This window comes from Pelophylax lessonae, assembly GCF_965119305.1.
Source record: "Pelophylax lessonae genome assembly, chromosome: 1".
In the NCBI taxonomy this organism is placed as follows: domain Eukaryota; kingdom Metazoa; phylum Chordata; class Amphibia; order Anura; family Ranidae; genus Pelophylax; species Pelophylax lessonae.
In genome coordinates this window covers 305,745,033-305,763,793 of record NC_138768.1, presented here as the reverse complement: position 1 = coordinate 305,763,793, position 18,761 = coordinate 305,745,033, and the positions used below count along the sequence as shown (strand labels likewise).

The following is an 18,761-nucleotide window of genomic DNA, read 5'->3' as shown; positions in this document are numbered from 1 at the left end:
CCAGAAGTCTGGGGAAGACAGTAGCTAGAATATCTTCTGTATCCTCTTCCGGTTTGTCTGTTGCTTTCATTTCAGGGTCTTTATCACCTGTTTCGCCCCTCTTTGTTACTCTCTCTACTCTGATCGCATGGATTCACTGGGGACTCTGTTCAGTTCAGGACTGCTGTTCTGGTCACTACGATCACCGTTGACTGTGGTCCAAAGGGGAATGCAGATCCCTTGACCTTGTTTAGTTGTCTCGCTATCACCACATCTCCAGGTTGGCAAGGGTGTGTTCCTGTGAAGGAAGTGGAAGAGAGACAGCTACATCGCTATAGATGCCATTCAAAGTCTGAATCCACTTCCTACAATATTGTTAAATCCATTCCAGATCTGTTTCTATTATAGGTGGGGTTTTTTCCCAAGGTGTTGGAAATGGTCTCCCCATAATCACTTCAAAAGGCAATCATTTAGTTATTTTGGCAGGTGTCATCCTTATTTTGTCTAATACTGCTGGTAGCACTGTTTCCCATTTGGCAAATGTGCCTCCAGTAGCTTTTACAATTTTATCCTCGATTGTCCTGTTCATCCTTTCCACTATACCTGAACTCTGTGGATGATAAGGAATGTCAAACTTCCATTCTATCCGTAACTGCTTTACAAATTCCTGTCTACCTTAGAGACAAAAGCTGGCCTATTGTCTGAATTAATCTGCAATGGACAGCCCCATCTCGGTATGATCTCTCTCACTAGTATTTTTACCACTGTTTTAGCATCTTCCCTGTTACATGGAAATATTTTTGGCTATTTTGAAAAAGCATCCACAATCACAGGTATTTATTTCTGTTTTGGGCATGTGTGTAAAGTCAATTTGCAGATGTGTAGAAGGAGCACTAGGTGGCAGTAGATGTTCATGTTGAACATGATGTGGAATAGCAGGGTTGTTCCTGATCCATGTAATGCATCTTTGCACATGCTCTTTGCACAGACTTGGTATGTTCTGTATGAAAAAATCCACATTTAAAACATTTGCTTTTTCTTTGTACCCTCTGTGTCCTGTCCCATGGTACTTGGAGATAAAAAGTGGGGGACTAATTTGAGGTAGGCCAACTCTCCCGTCTTTGGCAAAGACCCCTTCAGGGGTCTTTTCCAAACCTTGTGAAGACAAATACTGAAGGTCTTCTGTTGTTGCAAAACTTTGCAGTGACTGGTAGCATATGATCCTGTAGTACAGTTGGGAAGACAGGGCAACCATTTCTACTGCTCTAAAAACACACAAAGCTGCCTCTTTTGCAGCCTTATTTGCAAGTGCATTTCCCAAAGACACATTATCTTTTCTGCTTGTGTGTGCCCTGCAGTGTATGATGGCCACCTGTGAGGGGAGCTGAATCGCTTCTAAAGGCCAGTTATGAGAGCAGAATGGGAAATTGATTTTCCATCTGCTGCCACAAAACCTCTCTGTTGCCAGATCGTTCCAAAGTCATGGACCGTTGAATAAGTATATTTGGATTCAGTATAAATATTTACTTGTCCTTTAAAAAGGTAATAGGCCCTTGTTAATGCCACCAGCTCCGCAACTTGTGCAGATCGGACATTAAGTGGTTTAGCTTCCAGAATAATGTCTGGGAGCATGACCACAGCATAACCTACATGATATATGTTGTCATGGGGTCTTTAGAATGAACCATCCACAAAAACGTCAACCGTGTCTGGGATGGGTGTTGTCAGTAAATCAGGCCTTGGCGAAGTTTCAGTATGTATGGCCTCTATACAGTCATATGAATTTGTTACCTCATCTCCCTCTCCCTTCAAACCAAGCATGGCGTTCAGAATGGGAGCTGGCCCTGAGGTGGGTTAAGCAGATGTAATACCTGATGTCAAGTGTGTAAATGTGTTTCATGTCCCAGAGTTAATGTGGCAGACATTTTGACCCCCATAGCGCAGGCTGCCAGGGCACGCAGACATCCCAGCATACCTTGTACCAGAACTGGAACTAATTTGGGAAAGAAGGCTACTGGTCTCAGCTTACCTCCATGATCCTGGGCCAGGAAGGCTGCCATGGTTTTACAGTTGTACCTTGTGTACAAATGAAAAGGTTTACAATAATCAGGAAGTCCCAGCCCTGAGGCAGTTACCATTGCAGTTTTCAACCTTGTTTAAACATGTATTTTTTTCATCATCCCAAGTCACTAGATCCGGAGCTTCTGTCAAAGTGCTTTGTGTGAGTATATTATCAAAATGGGAACAATCGGGTATCCATTGGTGGCAGTACCCAATCCTACCTGAAAAGGGCAGCATGTCGTTTTTGTTAGTGGGCCTGCCATTCCAACGACAGCTGTGACCCTTGCAGAGCTTTTTTTGCGTTCCCCTGGGGTGAGTTTAAACCCTGAATACTCAACCTGTGGAAGACAGAGCTGGACCTTGGGCTTGGAGACTTTGTGACCCTCTTTACACCGATAATTTAGCAGACTTACAGTATCAACCTGACTTGCCTCCAGGGAGGGACTAAACTACAGTAAGTCATCAACCTACTGAAGGAGGACGGAACCATTCTCGGTGGACCATGAACGCAGGGTCTCATGGAGTGCTATTGAGTAGACTGCAGGTGAGTCAACATAGCCTTGAGGCAGTCTCGCACAGGTATACTGTTTTTTTTCGAAAGAAAAAGCAATAAGTAGTTGCGTCTCTCCATACACAGAGACTGAAAAAAAAAGTATTACTTAAATCAATGACAGAAAAAACTGGCACTGTGGGGTATAGGAGTATAAGCGACGGTACATCTGGGACAATGGATGCAATCAGAATGATTAAATTGTTTATGACTCTTAAATCCTGTACAAATCTATAGGTACCATCTGCCTTAGGCACAGGATTATTTGGAGTGTTGTATGGTGATATTACTCTTTTTATTATCCTCTGTTTCAGAAAAGATTGCACCAAAGGTCTGATGCCTTCAATCTTTTCCTGTGACAGTGGATACTGCGTAAGGAAACACTGGTGTTATTCCTTTCTTTAAACTTGCTTTGTAGGGGAGACAACACGGAGGGCGTGGCCGGGATGTGAAGCTGAGCGGTCGTACTGTGCCTGAGCCCTTTTCTGTCATCTCGGCACCCCTTACCTTACACCCTGGGTTCCCGGAAACTGTGTGGTACCCCGCGGACTCCTCCACTGTCGCCCGGGTAAGCTGCGCTCTGGCAAAAAATCCGGATCCTCAGGCTGTTCTCGGGGGCCCGCGGCTGCCATCTTGGAGACGCGGCCTACTTCACCCACGATGTCGGCGGGCACTCAAACGGCGGGAGGCCCCGGGGGTTCAGCGGATCCGTCCCCATCTGACATCCTAGAGGCCATTAAAGCCTGTAAAGATGCCCTCACGGTGAAGATGGACTATCTGGCGAAGGATATCAGACTCATTCATCATGATCTGGATAAATTCAGGTCCAGGATGTTGGAGGCGGAAGGCCGCATCTCTCACTTGGAAGACTCCATCCGGGCTGACTCCAGGGATCTGCACGCTCTCCAGCTACAGGTCAGAGCCCTTCAGGACCGGGCAATCGACACTGAAAATCGCCCTCCGGCACAACAACGTCCGCATCCTGGGACTCCCGGAACGCGCGGAGGGCTCCCGGCCTGCGTTCGCTGAAACATTTCTTACGGGCCTGCTGGATCTGCCTGCCATGCCTCCCACCTTCGTGGTGGAGAGGGCTCACCGGGTCCGCCCAACCCCCCCCCAATACCGGGGGCCCTACCTCGACCATTTCTGCTTCGGCTCCTCAGTTATCGTGATCGGGACCGGATCCTTTCAGCCGCAGGATCTTCAATATGAAAACTCCAAAATCCTACTGTTCCCTGATTACTCCCCGGAGGTTCAACAGAAAAGGCGCCAATTTACAGACATCCGCAAGAAGCTCCGTGAGAAGGGCATTAAGTTCAGCCTCCTCTATCCTAGCAAGCTCCGGGTGGTTGATGGCGATCGCACCCGGTTTTTTGAGGACCCGGAGGCGGCGGCTGCCTGGTTGGACGTCCGCTAGAGACTGGGATCCCTCTCCCTGTCTTTGGTCAGGACTGCGGCTCTCTTTCTACTGTGATCCCCGAGGCCGGCCGGCCTTGCTACGGGTGCTCCAGAAGGTACTTTTTTTTCCTCCCTTTTCTCCTGTCATCCTGGATTGTACCCCACCGGATCCCATTCTCCTCCGCTGCTGCCCTTGTCTGCCAGCTTTGCTCCTTCCCTACTGATGTGGACAAGTGCCGGCTAGCCCCTGTCATTGAAGAGATCATGGGTGCAACGGGCCTTCCATGCCTCGTATTCCACTTATGCCAGGGGTGTCTCCATATTGCTGCATAAGTCCTTGCCATGTGTGCTAGAGGAGGTTCATATTGACCCCCTAGGTAGATATGTGCTTCTAGTGTTTTCCATGTGGCAGCAGCGCAACGTAGTAGTGGGTGTCTATGCTCCCCCCCTTCAAGGCGGATGTCCTGCATGTACTCCTGGAGAGGATCTCCCACTACAGCCCTGCTAAGTTGCTTCTGCTGGGTGACTTTAACGCCATCCTATCTCCGGACCTGGACAGGCCTGTGCCCCCCGGGCGTTTTCCAGTGACCTCCTTAACTGGTCCCTGACGGCTGGGGTCCAGGAGATGTGGCGTTGGAAACACCCCCAGGAGCGAGCCTACTCCTGTTTTTTCCACGACGTATAAGACGTCCTCCGGGATAGACTATGGCTTTGCAAACCCGTCTTATTGTCTGATGTGGAGGTGGTGGAGTACTTGCCCTGCGGCTTGTCTTGCGCTCTGGTTGTGACCGTAGCAGTTCCATGTGGCGTCTAGGCGCCCAGTGGATAGATCAACCAGACATTGTGGCGCAGACGCCATCGGCGATTCGGGAGTACTGGGACTTGAATGCAGGCACTTCTCCGGGACTTGTGTGGGACGCCTTCAAGGCGGTTACCAGGGGTCAGTTTGGAACAGTCTGCGGCGGTGTCTGCCTTGGAGGTGGCGGTCGAGACGGCCTCTGCCCGTTATGGGGGGGACCCCTCGGCCTCCAACTTCGAGGCAATGCAGAGGGGTTGGACGTGATTTACAGTTACACATGTCCGAGATTACCAGACTGGCTACCTACCAGTCTAAACAGCGTTTCTTTGAACAGGTGACCGCAATGGGCGGTTGCTGGCGTCCTTGTCTCGTCAGGATGCCCCGCTCACCTTGGTCCCGGAGCTCACCTCCCCCGCGGGAGGGACACTCACCTCCCCGGAGGAGATCTTGGGGGCCTTTCGGGAGTTCTACTCTCGACTGTATAACACTACTCTCCCCCTTGATCTCCGTCCGGAGGACTTGTGTCAGCTCCTGGACCCAGTGGCGCTGTGGTGGCTGTCGGATTCGGAGCGCTCCGAGCTGGTCCGGCCGATTATGGAGGAGGAGGTACGGGTCGTGATTCGCTCTATCCTGGGGGGTAAGGCTCCTGGCCCTGATGGGTCCCTCTGTCCTGTTCATTTACCTTTGCCCACACTTAGACTCGTAGTAGACGTGGACCTTTCTTTTCCGCTCATAAAAAGTTTTTACGTCCCTCAGGGTCGACTGACAAGGGCTCAAAGACTTTCAGGGTCTCCTCTGGAGGATTCAAACAAACCCAGTCTGGCAAGCCAAAATCGGGCTTCTCCAGACCCGTGGACAAGGCTCCTTCAGCATGAAGGTGCACCCTCACCTGTATCGGGGGTGGGGGACATCTTCGCTAGTATCCGGACCCGTGGACTTCCCTGGTGCAAGACAAGTGGGTCAACAAAGTAATTTAGTCCAGGTACAAGATCGATTTTCGCTCTTGTCCCCCAGCAAGGTTCTTTCCTTCCAACTTGCACCTGTCCCTGGACTGCTTACAGGGTCTGTTTGGGGCGGTACAAGACCTGTTACATCAAGGGGTAATTGTCCCGGTTCCAACTTCGGAACGGATTCAGGGTTTTTACTCAAACTTGTTTACAGTTCCCAGGAAGGAAGGCAAGAAGTGTCCAATCCTGGACCTAATGGTGCTGAACTGCTTTGTGCAGGTGCAGAAGTTCAGAATGGAGTCCATTCGCATGGTGGTGGCATTCTTGCATCAGGGGGATTTCCTCGCCTCTATCGACATCAAGGATGCTTACCTTCGCATTCCAATATGTGCCAGTTACCAACGCTTCCTCAGCTTTGCCATGGGAGAGGAGCATTATCAGTTTGTGGCGTTACCCTAAGGTCTCACCTCTGCTCCTCGGGTCTTCACAAAAGTGTTAGCCCCAGTGATAGCTTTGCTACGCCGGTGGAGGATCGTGGTACTGAGCTGCTTGGACGATTTCCTTCTGCGAGCTGAGTCGTCTTCTGCTCTGGTGGAAAACCTGGAGATCACAATACGAACTCTGCTGGAGTTCTGCTGGATTCTGAGTTTTTAGAAGTCTGCCCTGGTTCCGTCCACAAAGCTGGGCTACATGAGCCTGACTCTGGACTCGTCTTTAGCCAGAGTGCTTCTTCCTCTGGACAAACTCCAGAAATTGCAGGCTGCAATTCGTCTCCAGCTGTCCAACAGATGGTCATCTCTCCGTACTTGTATGCGGGTGCTGGGCCTGATGGTGTCTACCTTCGAAGCGGTTCCGTTTGCACAGTTCCATACAAGGTCCCTGCAAAGGTAGATTCTGACCAAATAGGACAAGAATCCGCAGTCTCTGGACAATCAGATCCGGCTGAGTCGGGGAACGAAGGAGTCCCTGATATGGTGGCTTCTTTCTCCTGCGATTTGGCTGGGCAACTCCTTCCTCCCCTTGTATTGGACAGTGGTCACCACAGATGCCAGCCTGTCCATCTGGGGAGGCTTCCTCTGCAAGCATTCTGCTCAGGGAATCTGGACACTGGAATAGACTACCGATCAGTATCCTAGAATTCTGAGCGATCAGACTGTGTCTGGACCATTGGACAGATTGTCTTCAGGGTTGTCCAGTGCATATTTAATCAGACAATGCCACGGCCTTGGCTTATGTCAATCCCCAGGAGGGCACAAGAAGAGTCCTGGTGGCTCTGGAGGTGGCTGGCATTCTAAGGTGGGCAGAACAGTGCGTTACAGCCCTCTCCACCGTACACATTTCCGAGGTGGAAAACTGGAAAGCGTTGGACCAAGGGGGGTGGTCCACTCATCTAGAGGTGTTTCATCAGTTGTGTCTCCGGTGGGGCACCTCTGAGGTAAATCTGTTGGCATCTTGGCTCAACAGAAAGGTGCAGGGATTTGTGGCTCTGTCAAGGGATCCTCTGACAGACGCACAGGTGGCCCCGTGGGGTCAGTATCTTTTGATGTAAGCCTTCTGTCCTCTCAAGCTTCTGTCAAGACTTCTACACCGGATTGAGGCAGAAGGGTTCATCTTAGTGGCCTCACTAGGCTTGGTACGCCGATCTGGTGTGGCTGGTCGCTGACGTTCCTTGGAAGCTTCCTCTCAGAGAGAATCTGCTGTCCCAAGGACCAGTCTCCCATCCTGCTTTACAGTCCCTGACTTTGACGGTTTGGCTGTTGAAGCCAGGTGCTGAAGGATAGAGGTTTACCTGAGTTGGTGATTCCTACACTGTTAAAAGCTAGGAAATTACTTCTAGGAGGACCTACCATCGTACATGGAAGACGTACATTGCGTAGTGGTAGTCTCTTGGTGTTCATCCTCGCTTCTTCTCGGTGGCTTGGATCTTGACCCTCCTTCAACGGGGGCTTGAACAGAAATTGGCCTCGAGTTCCATCAAGGGCCTGGTGTCGGCTTTGGCGGTCTTTTTCCAATGACCTTTGGCCACACATTCCCTGGGGCGTACCTTTCCTCAGGGTGCTTGACATTTGGTTCCCCCATTGCAGGCACCGTTGCCGCCCAGGGAACGTAATTTGATGCTTTCGGTCCTCCAGAAGCCTCTCTTTGAGAATATTCGGGAGATTCCCCTGCTTATGCTGTCCCAGAAGGTGGCCATTTTGGTGGCTATTGCCTCTGTGCGCAGGGTGTCTGAACTGGCAGTGTTAGCCTGTCATTCACCTTACCTGGTGATTCACAGATAAGGTGGTTCTTCACCCCTGTCCGTCGTTCCAAAGGTCATCTCTGATTTTCATTTGAATGTGAATTGTGTTACCTTTCCTGTGTCCCAGGCCTAAACATCTGAATGAAATTGCCTTGCATGCCTTTGATGTGGTCCGGGCAATTAGGGTGTACCTGGCAGCTATGGAGTCCTTTTTGGAGGTCAGACTCGCTTTTTGTGGTTACAGTTGGACCAAGAAAAGGGTTGGCTGCTTCTTCGGCTACTATCTCCATCTCTTCTCTTAGGCTACCATCAGGAAGTCAGACTCCCTTTGTGCTCACAGATGGGCCCTCGGAAAGGGTTGTCCGCTTTCTCTGAGACCATTGCCAGATGGATCAGACAGTGATTCAGGCCTATTCCATCAAGGATCAGGTTCCTCCTTTCCCTGTTAAAGATGAAGTAAACTCTTCCTTTTTATTTTTTTTCCCTACAAAGTAAATGCATTGCATACTAGCACATTGTGACACCTGCAACGAAGCCCGCATTGTCCCCGCTGCCGGCCACATCCATCTTCGCCCATTTCCTTGCGGGTCTGCTGCATTACTGGCCGGAGCCACGTGACGTCGTTGGTCACGGCACAGGGCTCTGAAGAAGCGGCAAGTTTAGGAGATATTTTTTCAGGACCTATAGGTAAGCCTTATTAAAGGTATAGGTAAAAGTCATAAAAGTGGGTTTACAACCACTTTAAAGAGCACTCAGCTTGGGCGCTTAGTGCCTCCTGGGCTTTCCATCATCAGGCGTCAGTGACACAGTTTTGCAAGGCGGCCACTTGGTAGTCGGTGCACTCTTTCACAACATTTTAGTGATGATTTGGCATCTGTGGATGCTTCTTTTGGCCGCAAGGTTTTGCAGGCTGCTGTTGAGAGGACCTGATCCTCTTCAAGGATGTAATGTTTCTTTCAGGTGGGCTCCAGTTCTTTTGGTTGAGCTTCTGTTGCCTAGTTGGCTACTCTTTAGCCTTGGGAATTTTTTCGCTGTTCCCACCCCTCATGTTTACCACTGCTTTGGGACGTCCCAATAGTTTTGAAGATCTGAAGCTGTGTCCGTCAATGAACGAAAGGGAGAAGGGGATTTTTATACTTACCGTAAAATCCATTTCTCTGATGTTCATTGACAGACACAGCACCCACCCCTCTGTGGACACTGCTTGTAACTAAACTGAGTGCCTATAGCAGAGAGGAGGAGTAAACCCCCCTGGGACTGCCCATGGGAGTCCTACTCCTGTAGGGGGCTGTATAACCCAATGGGTATGAAGATCTGAAGTTGTGTCAAAAATCCCATTTTCTTATTAAATTTAGGCAAAATTGTGTTCTGCTAAATATTTTTGGTAAAAAAAAAAAAATTACAATAAGCATATATTGATTGGTTTGCGCAAAAGTTCTAGCATCTACAAAATATGGGATATATACTGGAAATGTTATTTATTTTTATACTAGTAATGGCTGCAATCAGTGACTTATAGCAGGACTGCGATATTGCGGCAGACAGTCTGGCACGAACTGACACTTTTGACACTTTGTGGGAACCAGTGACACTAATACAGTGATAAGTGCTAAAAATATGCACTGTCACTGCACTGATAACACTGGCTGGGAAGGGTTAAACATCTAGAGCGATCAATGGATTAAATGTGTGTTTAACCAGTGTTTTTGTGTAGTCTGTGTGCTGTTTTTACTAGGGGATGTTATGGATTTTATTCCCTGCTTTGCTGAGAAAGAAAATCTATGTCATCCCTGCTGACAGAACAGAGCTCTGTTCTGTGTCTCTCCTCGCCGATCAGCGGGTGCTGGTGGACATCCATTGGCCGGGACCCACTGATCAGCTTGTGCTTTATCCGCCCACAGCACAGCTGCGGCGTGAGCGCGCGGGCCCCCTACCTAGAAGTGCCGGATCACATGATCCCCTGTAGACTAGCTGCTCTGCCGCCTTATAACTAAGTTTTGCGGTCGCCAGGCAGTTAATATGACCATAAAGGTGGCCATGTTTCGCTGTAAAGATCCTATTATTCAATAAGTGATTATTTTATTTGAGATGGAATATTGGGTCCTGGTGGAAAATCCAACCCAGGTAACCAAATCATCATTATGTCATACAGTGTTTTTCATGTAAAAGAATATTTTAATCAATTTAATATATGATTTCAATGTTTAATGGCCATCATAATCCTTGTAGCAGTAGTCATTTCTTCTTCTGTCACAGGTTGTTATAACCATCATCATTGCCTGTATCTTGGATGCCTTTGTATTCCGGATGAATTACGGCAGAAAGAATAAAGATGCAGAAGGTTAGTGTTGATGATAACTTTGAAGGCATAGATAAGGAAATGGGTAAATTAATAATGATGTGAAACCAAAATTTCATATTTCTAATGTGTACCTGCTCTAAAATGTACTTGTATAAAAACATATCCTGTTTTCTGTATCGTCCATTGACAGACGCAGCTGTTATGCTTCTTATACCATTGGGTTATGCTGCCCCCTGCAGGAGTAGTACTAGGCAGGAAAAAAAGCAATTCACCACGCCCACATGGGCTGTCCCTATAGGCATAACCCCACACACCCTGCTCCAGCAAAACAGTTTGTTTCTGCCTAGTGAAGGAGTAGGACCTAGGTTTCCTGCTTGGACTTGGGTCTCAGTTTTTTATTCTTTTTTTTTTTTTTTTATTTGTTTTATTTATCTTTACTCACTCTGCTAGTGTTCAGGGGGATCCTCCTGGTGATCTGCAAGCAATGCTGGATGAGGTTTCGCACTGGATAATCTAGATCCTTAAGGTCTCCCAGCCTGGCCAACGAGCGTGAGCAGGTTATAGTCCCGCACTAGGCCTCGCCTCGGCACAGCCCCTTTTGGACGGGGGCGAGCTTGCGAGTGGATGTTTCGCTGGGACGCTACGACCTGGAATACCCTGAGTAACAGCGTACCCCTCGGCTGGCAGCACCCTCACTCCGGGTGGGAGGCGGTCTTTCCGGAGCGGAGCCCACCCGGTCTATGGTATGGTGAGTAAATGCAGCCCGTCCCCCGTCCCTTGGTGGTCCTGGGGATAATGGGAACCTGGTACTTCATAAAGGATCCCCCTGGCCTGTCAGGATACCTGGCCCTGTGCCGTACCCCCCTCTCCCACCCCCTGGGGGGCCCCCTTTGCTGCGGCGCCTGGCATCCTGGAGGGGGGGGGGGGATATGGTAACTTTTCCTGCAGGGTGTGGTTGTAGATCCCTTGTGACCTCCATATGGGGGTCTCCTGATCGCATTGCGCACCGTGGGAGCCGCCATCTTTAGTGTCGAAAAATATAATTTTTGACTTGAATGGGGCAGCTATTTTCCCTGTGCTTCCCATTGACTTGCATTGGCAGCCATTTTTGTGTAGCCCTATGGAGCTACACAGGCAGCGTGATGTTTCACATGTTGTCCAGGCTGATGTCATATCCTGTGACTCTCACTTTCCTGTTGCACAGACCGGTTCAGGAGGTTTTTTTTCTGAAGGTGATAAAGTACTGGGGTCTCTGTGGGCATATCCCTGCGCACTCTATCTGTATATATTTAAAGGGGACTCCACAGACTGCAGTGATCTGCGATGGGGACCGCGATCGGCTCTTTTAAAGTGACAGTACTCCTTTCTCTGTTGCATTAATTATGGAGTCCCAGGCAGTGGTTTCACCCTCAGACACCCTTAGTGCTACTACTGGACCTTCCAGATCAGTCAATGGCCGCGATTTTAGCAGCACTGGAAAGCCTGGCGACCAAGGTCGATTTTTTGATGAAAAGGGTTACTAACCAAAAATGGCTGCTGCCTTCACCATCATTGGTGGGGTCCTTTGATTCAGAGACTGATATGGTCGCCACGGACGCTCACCTCCTTGAGGGGTCGCTGTCCTCACATTTGGATGGTGAAGAGATCCTGTCCTCTTCAGCTGCAGGGCGGGAACGCCCTTTGGTGTAAGCCCTGATTGTTTCAGTAAGGGAAACTTTAAAAATGGCAGATAAGCCCACGCAGGCAGGGACACGGGTGTCTTTTGGCTCCCGCGAGACCCAAAAATCGGGCAGGGTTTTCCCTTGTCCCGAGAATTTTCATGATATTATTAATGACCAATGGCAGCGCATCAAGCACGTGCTAGTAGTGCCTAAGCGCTTTAAATGCCGGTATCCCTTTGCTGAGACAGTTTCAAACCGTTGGACGGTACCACCTAAGGTGGATCATCCTGTTTCCAGGTTGAACAAATCTCCTATAGTGCCTGTGGAAGATTCCCCAGTTTTTACGGATCTGGTGGACAGGTGTGTGGAATCCCTTTCCCGCCACCTTCATGTGTTGGCGGGTTTTATCCTGAAACCGGTTTTTGTGTTTGTTTTGGTATCACAGACGGTTACAGAATGGGTAAAGGTTCTGAAGGGGAACTTGGATCCTGACTTGGTTTCCCCCGGAGCTGATGGAACTTATGGACCACATGGCCCAGGCCCTGGTGTTCCTTTGTGATGCGTCCTTGGATGCGGCTCCCCTGGTGGCCAGAGTGTTGGCTGTGGGGATTGCCTTACGTCGCATGGTGTGGCTGAAATGCTGGTCGGCTGACCAGGCTTCCAAGAAGGCCTTAACAGATCTTCCTTTCCCGGGAGAGCGATTGTTTGGCAACTCGCTGGATGAGTTGATCAAGGGCCTGACTGGTGGGAACAATACTCTTCTTCCTCAATCCTCCCAAGGTAAAGCACCCCGTAATAAGCAGGGGCCTTCCTTTACCGCTCATAGACGTTTTTTTCATGCCTCTGGGGCGCAAGAAAAAGATAAGCTGTTCAGAGCATCTGGAGGGGCTAAGAAGTCCTGGTCAGGCAAGCCCAAGACCAGTCAGTCCGGTTCTGCGGACAAGTCCTCTTCAGCATGAAGGGGCGCCCTCACCTGTTTCTGGGGTGGGGGGACGTCAGCGCTGCTTTCAGGAAACCTGGACTTCCTTCAAAACAAATGGGTTCACAAACTGATTTTTTCCGGGTACAAGATCAAATTTCGATCCCGGCCAGCAGAAACATTTTTTCAGTCAAATCTTCGCCTGACTCCAGATCGTTTGAAGGATCTTCGGGACGCAGTGCAGGATCTCCTAGCTCAAGGAGTGATTGTGCCGGTTCCTCCGCAGGAACGTTCAAGGTTTCTATTCAAACCTGTTCACGGTGCCCAGAAAAGAGAGCAAGGTGCGTCCAATCCTGGACTTCAAGGCTCTGAACCATTTTGTACGGGTGCAGAAGTTTTGAATGGAGTCCATTCGGTTGGTGGTAGCATCTTTGAATCAGGGGGATTTTCTGGCCTCCATCAATATCAGATGTGTATTTGCGATTTCTCTGCTTTGCGGTGGCAGAGGACCATTTTCAATTTGTGGTGTTACCTTTTGGTCTCGCCTCCACTCCCAGAGTCTTTACCAAGGTTCTGGCCCCGGTGTTGACCTTATGTCGGAAAAGGATTGCGATCCTGGGATATCTGGACGATCAATTTAAAAAAAATCTGCTATGACGCCCTCAGTACGGTTGACTTATCTGGGACTGACTCTAGATTCGGCGTTGGCCTTGGAAAAACTTCAGAAGTTGCAGGGGGGACGATCAAGTTGCTGTTGGAAACCGATCGGTCCTTCCTATGGATTTGCATGAGAGCCCTGGGTCTGATGGTATCAACCTTCGAGGCGGTGCCGTTTGCTCAGTCTCACTCGAGACCTCTGCAAAAAGATTCTTGCAAAATGGCACAGGGATCCACGGTCTTTAGACAAGATGATACGTTTGAGCCACCTCACAAGGTCTGCTCTATCCTGGTGGATCAATACACCAGCTTTGTGTCAGGGTAAGTCCTTCCGGCTGCTGTTTTGGACGGTGGTCACCATGGACGCCAGCCTGTCAGGTTGGGGTGGAGTGCTGGAGAAGCTCTGTGCCCAGGGGACTTGGTTGACAGATGAGTCTAACTTACCGATCAATATTCTCGAGCTCAGAGCAATCAAGCTTTGCTTGTTCCACTGCATGAATCGGCTCCGTGGTTCTCCAGTTCGGATGCAATCGAACAATGCTGTGGCTTACATCAATCAGGGTGGCACCAAGAGTGTCCTGGTGGCCACAGAGGTGGCCGAGATTCTTGTATGGGCAAAAGACAATGTTTTCTGGCTGTCTCCGCAGTCCACATTCCGGTTGTGGAGAATTGGCAAGCGGATTTCCTGAGTTGTCAGGTGCTGGATCAAGGGGAATGGTCCCTTCATCCGGAGGTGTTTCATCTCCTGTGTGTCCAGTAGGGAACTCCGGAGGTAGATCTGTTTGCGTCTCTCCTCAATAAAAAAAGTCCAGAGGTTTATGGCCAGGTCTCGGGACCCTCTGGCCGACGCCACAGACGCCTTGGTGGCTCCTTGGAGCCAGTATCAGCTGATTTAGGCCTTCCCTCCGATCAAACTCCTGCCGAGGTTTCTCCGCAGGGTGGCAGTGGAAGGCATTCCAGTCGTTATGGTGGCCCCAGACTGGCCTCGTCCGTCTTGGTATGCAGACCTGGTAAAATTGGTTGTCGATCCTCCGTGGAGACGCCCTATGCAGGAGGATCTGCTGTCCCAGGGACTGATCTTCCATCTTGCTTTACGGTCACTGGCTTTAACTGTATGCATACTAGCTCTTTATGCCTTTGTCTTTCAGTTTTTTTTATTTTTTGGGGAGGTTAAAGCGGAGTTCCACCCTGGAATACTTTTTTTTAATAAAAATACCCCCGGGACAGTCAGGGCTAGTACATTCCACAATGGCTAGCCTCTGATCTGTCCCGGGTTGCACTTACCTTTTAGGACAAATACTTACCTTGAAAAAGTATTGTCCAGCGCTGCCATCTCAGGTGTGGGCAGCTTGAAGCCAGCGCGATCCTCTTCTGTGTCCTCTTCCATCTTCTTCGGTCCCACGATGCACTGCACCGGCCCCGCCGTCACTTCCGGTGCGCGCGCGTCATCCCTCGACAGCTTCTGGGCATGCCCAGAAGCTGTTTAGAAGGGAATGACGCGCTCGCCCCGGAACTGATGTCGGGGGCCGGTGCAGGCGCAATGATTCCTGGGAGCGATGACGTTCAGCTCCCAGGAATCATTGCAAAGCCAGGAAGTGACGACGGGCCGTGGCCGCCGAGGGGAGGAAGAAGGAAGTAAGCTAAGTATTTTCTTCTCTACGAGGTAAGTAAAAAAAAAAATGCGATTATCCATTTGTTTTTCAGGTGACCCGGAGCGAGAAGATGGAGGTAAGTATCATTTTAGGGTGGAACTCCACAACCTCTTTAATGTCTATTGAAATGACCTGTAATTCACATTGGAAGCTGTTAAGACAGGGTGACAATGCTAGAGCACATTTGGGAGTGCTGGCTGCATGTACCTGGTGGTCCTGTGGGGGGTCACGGGGGCACCGCCATTTTGCTTTGGAGGGTTCCTAATGGTGTCGGCGGCTGTTTGTGTTGCTCAGCGGCCATGTTTTGGTAGTTTCCCATTGATTTCAATGCAGTGGCCATTTTCTTGTAGACTGGATCGGTGATTCAGCCTCTAGTGGCAGTGCCTGCGCCTCATTTTCCTCTCTGATTGCGGTATGGCTTGCAGTTTGGCGCTCTTTGTTCCTCCTGAGGTGGTGGTGGTGGTGGTGGCGGTGAGTCCCTGGTGGTGTGTAATGCTCCCTCTTCTGCTATAGCAGTGTTTTTGGTGCGCTGGGACCTGTGGTGCCACTGGTACAGAGGTGGGAGGGATTTTCACATACATTTTTCCAGATTTGCTGGTGGTCCCCAGATTAACTATGGAGTCCCTGGAACATGTCACCACCTGACCCAGTCTCAGAAGCTGCAGGACCCTTTGAAGTCTCAGTCCGCCCTAGCGGCCATGACGGCGGTCCTGCAGTCGCTGGTGTCCAAAGTTGACATGGCCCTTCAAAATAGGCCTAGCAAAAAGCGCCCCCCGCCTTCACCTTAATCCTCTGCCTCCTCAGATTCTGAGATTGATTTGGCTGCCGCAGATGCTAGTCATCCCACTGGGTCTGCGTCCACGCACCCTGAGTGCTCTGACAGTGAGGGTGAATCCTATTCCACTACGGCCGCGCATGAAAAGGTGCTTGTGGAGGCACTGATTGTATCAGTGTGGGAAGCTTAAAAATTGGAAGACACAGCTAATGCTGCGTCAGTGCAATTTGGTACCCGAAGACATTCCAAGGCGACTCAGGTGTTCCCCTTCCCCGCCTATTTCGATGATATAGTCGCAAGTCAGTGGGGTTCCCCAAAACACATGGTCAGGATACCTAAGCGTTTCTCTGGGAGATTTCCTTTTGAAGAGTCACTTTTAAAGAAACTGACAGTTCAGCCGCTGGTGGATTCTCAGATTTCCACACTACTGCCAGTAGAGGACTCTCCGTCCTTTAACTCCTTCCGGACCGGCCGCCCCACATTTACTCCTGCACGAACCAACGTAGCCCTACGTCGATCGTGCACTTGCTGCTAGGGGGGCGAGCGCACGCCACCAGCTGTGCACTCCCGCCCCCCAATAGGCAGCCGGGATGCCGATGCACGGGGACGGCGGCCGCGATTGACGCCGAGCACCCGCGGTTACTCCCCGCTGAGAGAGAACAATGGCCAGCTTTTGTAAACACAGCTGACCATTTTTCTCTCTGAAATGATCCTGCTATATAGGATCACAGGTCTCTATGGTCATTTCACAAGCCCCTCCCCCCAAAGTTAGTAAACACTCCCCTAGGCTCATATTTAACCCTTTGATCACCCACTAGGTTAACCCCTTCCCTACCAGTGTCATTATTACAGTAACAGTGCATACTTTTAGCACTGTTTACTGTTTAATGTCACTGGTCCCCCCAAAAGTGTCAAAAATGTCAGTTAGGGGTCCGATCTGTCCACCGCAGTCCCGCTACAAATTGACCCGGTGGACAAGAGCTGAGTCTCTGGTCCGATACCCTTTTACGTGGCCAGTTCAATTTTGAGGCCGATGTTTGCCATAACCTTGGTCTCCCAGACTTGAACAGAATGGGCGAAGCGAAGCGTCTGTGCCAGGATTATGAAGGGGGTCAACATCTGCCAGTCATCTCTCAGGACTTGCATGCAAGTGCTGGGCTTTATGGTCCCCACCTTCAAGGCGGTCCTGTTTTCTCAGTTCCAAACCAGACCTCTGCAAAAGGAGATTCTTGCCAAATGGGACAAGAATCCACAGTCCATTGACAATCTGATTCTGTTGAGCTGGGGTACGAGGGGGTCCTTGATATGGTGGCTCTGCTCCCCGGCGCTTCAACAGCAAAAATCCTTACTCCCCCTGTACTGAACGGAGGTTACCAAGGATGCCAGCCTGTCCGGGTGTGACCTTGGAAGAAGTCCAGTCTGCCAATCAATGTCCTGGAGATTCGGGCGATAAGGTTTTGCCTCTCCCTGTGGACGGATTGTCTGCGGGGGGGCGCCCAGTAAGGATTTAATCGGACAATGCCACGGCTGTGGCATTTGTCAAACACCAAGGGGGCACCTAAAGCAGCCGGCATTCTAAGGTGGGAAGAACGCTTTGTTCCAGCTCTCTGCTGTGCACATTCCAGGGGTGGAGAATTGGCAGGCGCACTACCTCATTCGGCAGGGGCTGGATCTGGACGAATGGTCTTTTCACCCGGAGGTGTTTTATCAACTGTGTCTCCGATGGGGGACTCCCGATGTGAACCTCTCGTCTCAACCGGAAGGTTCAGAGGTTTGTGGCAAGGTCTCGGGATCCTCTGGCCGATACCTCAAATGCTCTGGTGGCACTTTGGGGTTGGTATCATCTAATGTATGCCTCTCTCCATTACAACTTCTGCCGAGACTTCTGCGCAGAATCGAGGCAGAAGGAATTCCAGTCATTCTGGTGGCCACAGACTGGCCTCGCCTGTCTTGGTACGCAGGCCTAGAAAGACTGGTAGTTGATGTTCCTTGGAGGCTCCCTCTCAGAGAAGATCTTTTGTCTCCAGGACTGATCTTCCATCCTGCTTTACGGTTGCTGGCTTTAACGGCCTGGCTATTGAAAGCCAGGTACTGAGGGACAGAGGGTTTTCAGATTCGTTAATTCCTACACTGTTGAAAGCTAGGAAATCTACTTCTAGGAAGATATATCATCGAGTTTGGAGGGTGTACATTACTTGGTGTGAGTCTCGGGGGGGGGGGGGGGATTTCCCCCAGTTCCTTTTCGGTGTCCTGTCTGCTGGAGTTTCTACAAAGAGGTGTAGATCAGTGTTTGGCCCTGAGCACTAGCAAGGGCCAGATTTATGCTTTGGCAATCTTCTTCCAACGCCCGTTGGCCACAAATTCCTGAGTTCAAACTTTTGTTTGGGGGGTACGCCACCTGGCTCCTCTGGTAAGGTCCACAGTGCCTCCGTAGGACCTCAATTTGGTACTGTCGGTTCTTCAAAAACTGCATTTTGAAAATATTCGTGAACTTCCTCTGCTTACTTTGTCACAGAAGGTGGCTATTACTTCTGCACGCAGGGTGTCCGAGTTGGCTGCGTTGTCCTTGTCGGTCACCTTACCTGGTAGTTCACAGGGACAAAGTTGTGTTACGTCCCTGCCAGTCATTCCTTCCTAAAGTTGTTTCTTGTTTCCACTTGAATGAAGACGTGTTCCTTCCTTGTATCCTAAGCCTAAGCATCCTAAAGAGATTGCCTTACATTCGTTGGATGAGGTTCAGGCAACCAGGGTGTACCTGGCGGCGACTGAATCGTCTCAAAAATCGGATTCCTTGTTTGTCCTTACGGATGGCTTTCGTAAGA

General features: G+C 50.1%; 1 protein-coding gene across 1 annotated transcript in view; it reads left to right on the top strand.

Annotated features, from left to right (window-relative positions):
* TPCN1 (two pore segment channel 1) overlaps positions 1–18,761 on the top strand; it is a 373,488-nt gene that overhangs the window by 313,967 nt on the left and 40,760 nt on the right. The window contains exon 24 of the mRNA XM_082257616.1: positions 10,230–10,314. Within this exon, the coding sequence (XP_082113742.1) occupies positions 10,230–10,314 (85 nt within the window). The remainder of the gene's footprint in view (positions 1–10,229; positions 10,315–18,761) is intronic.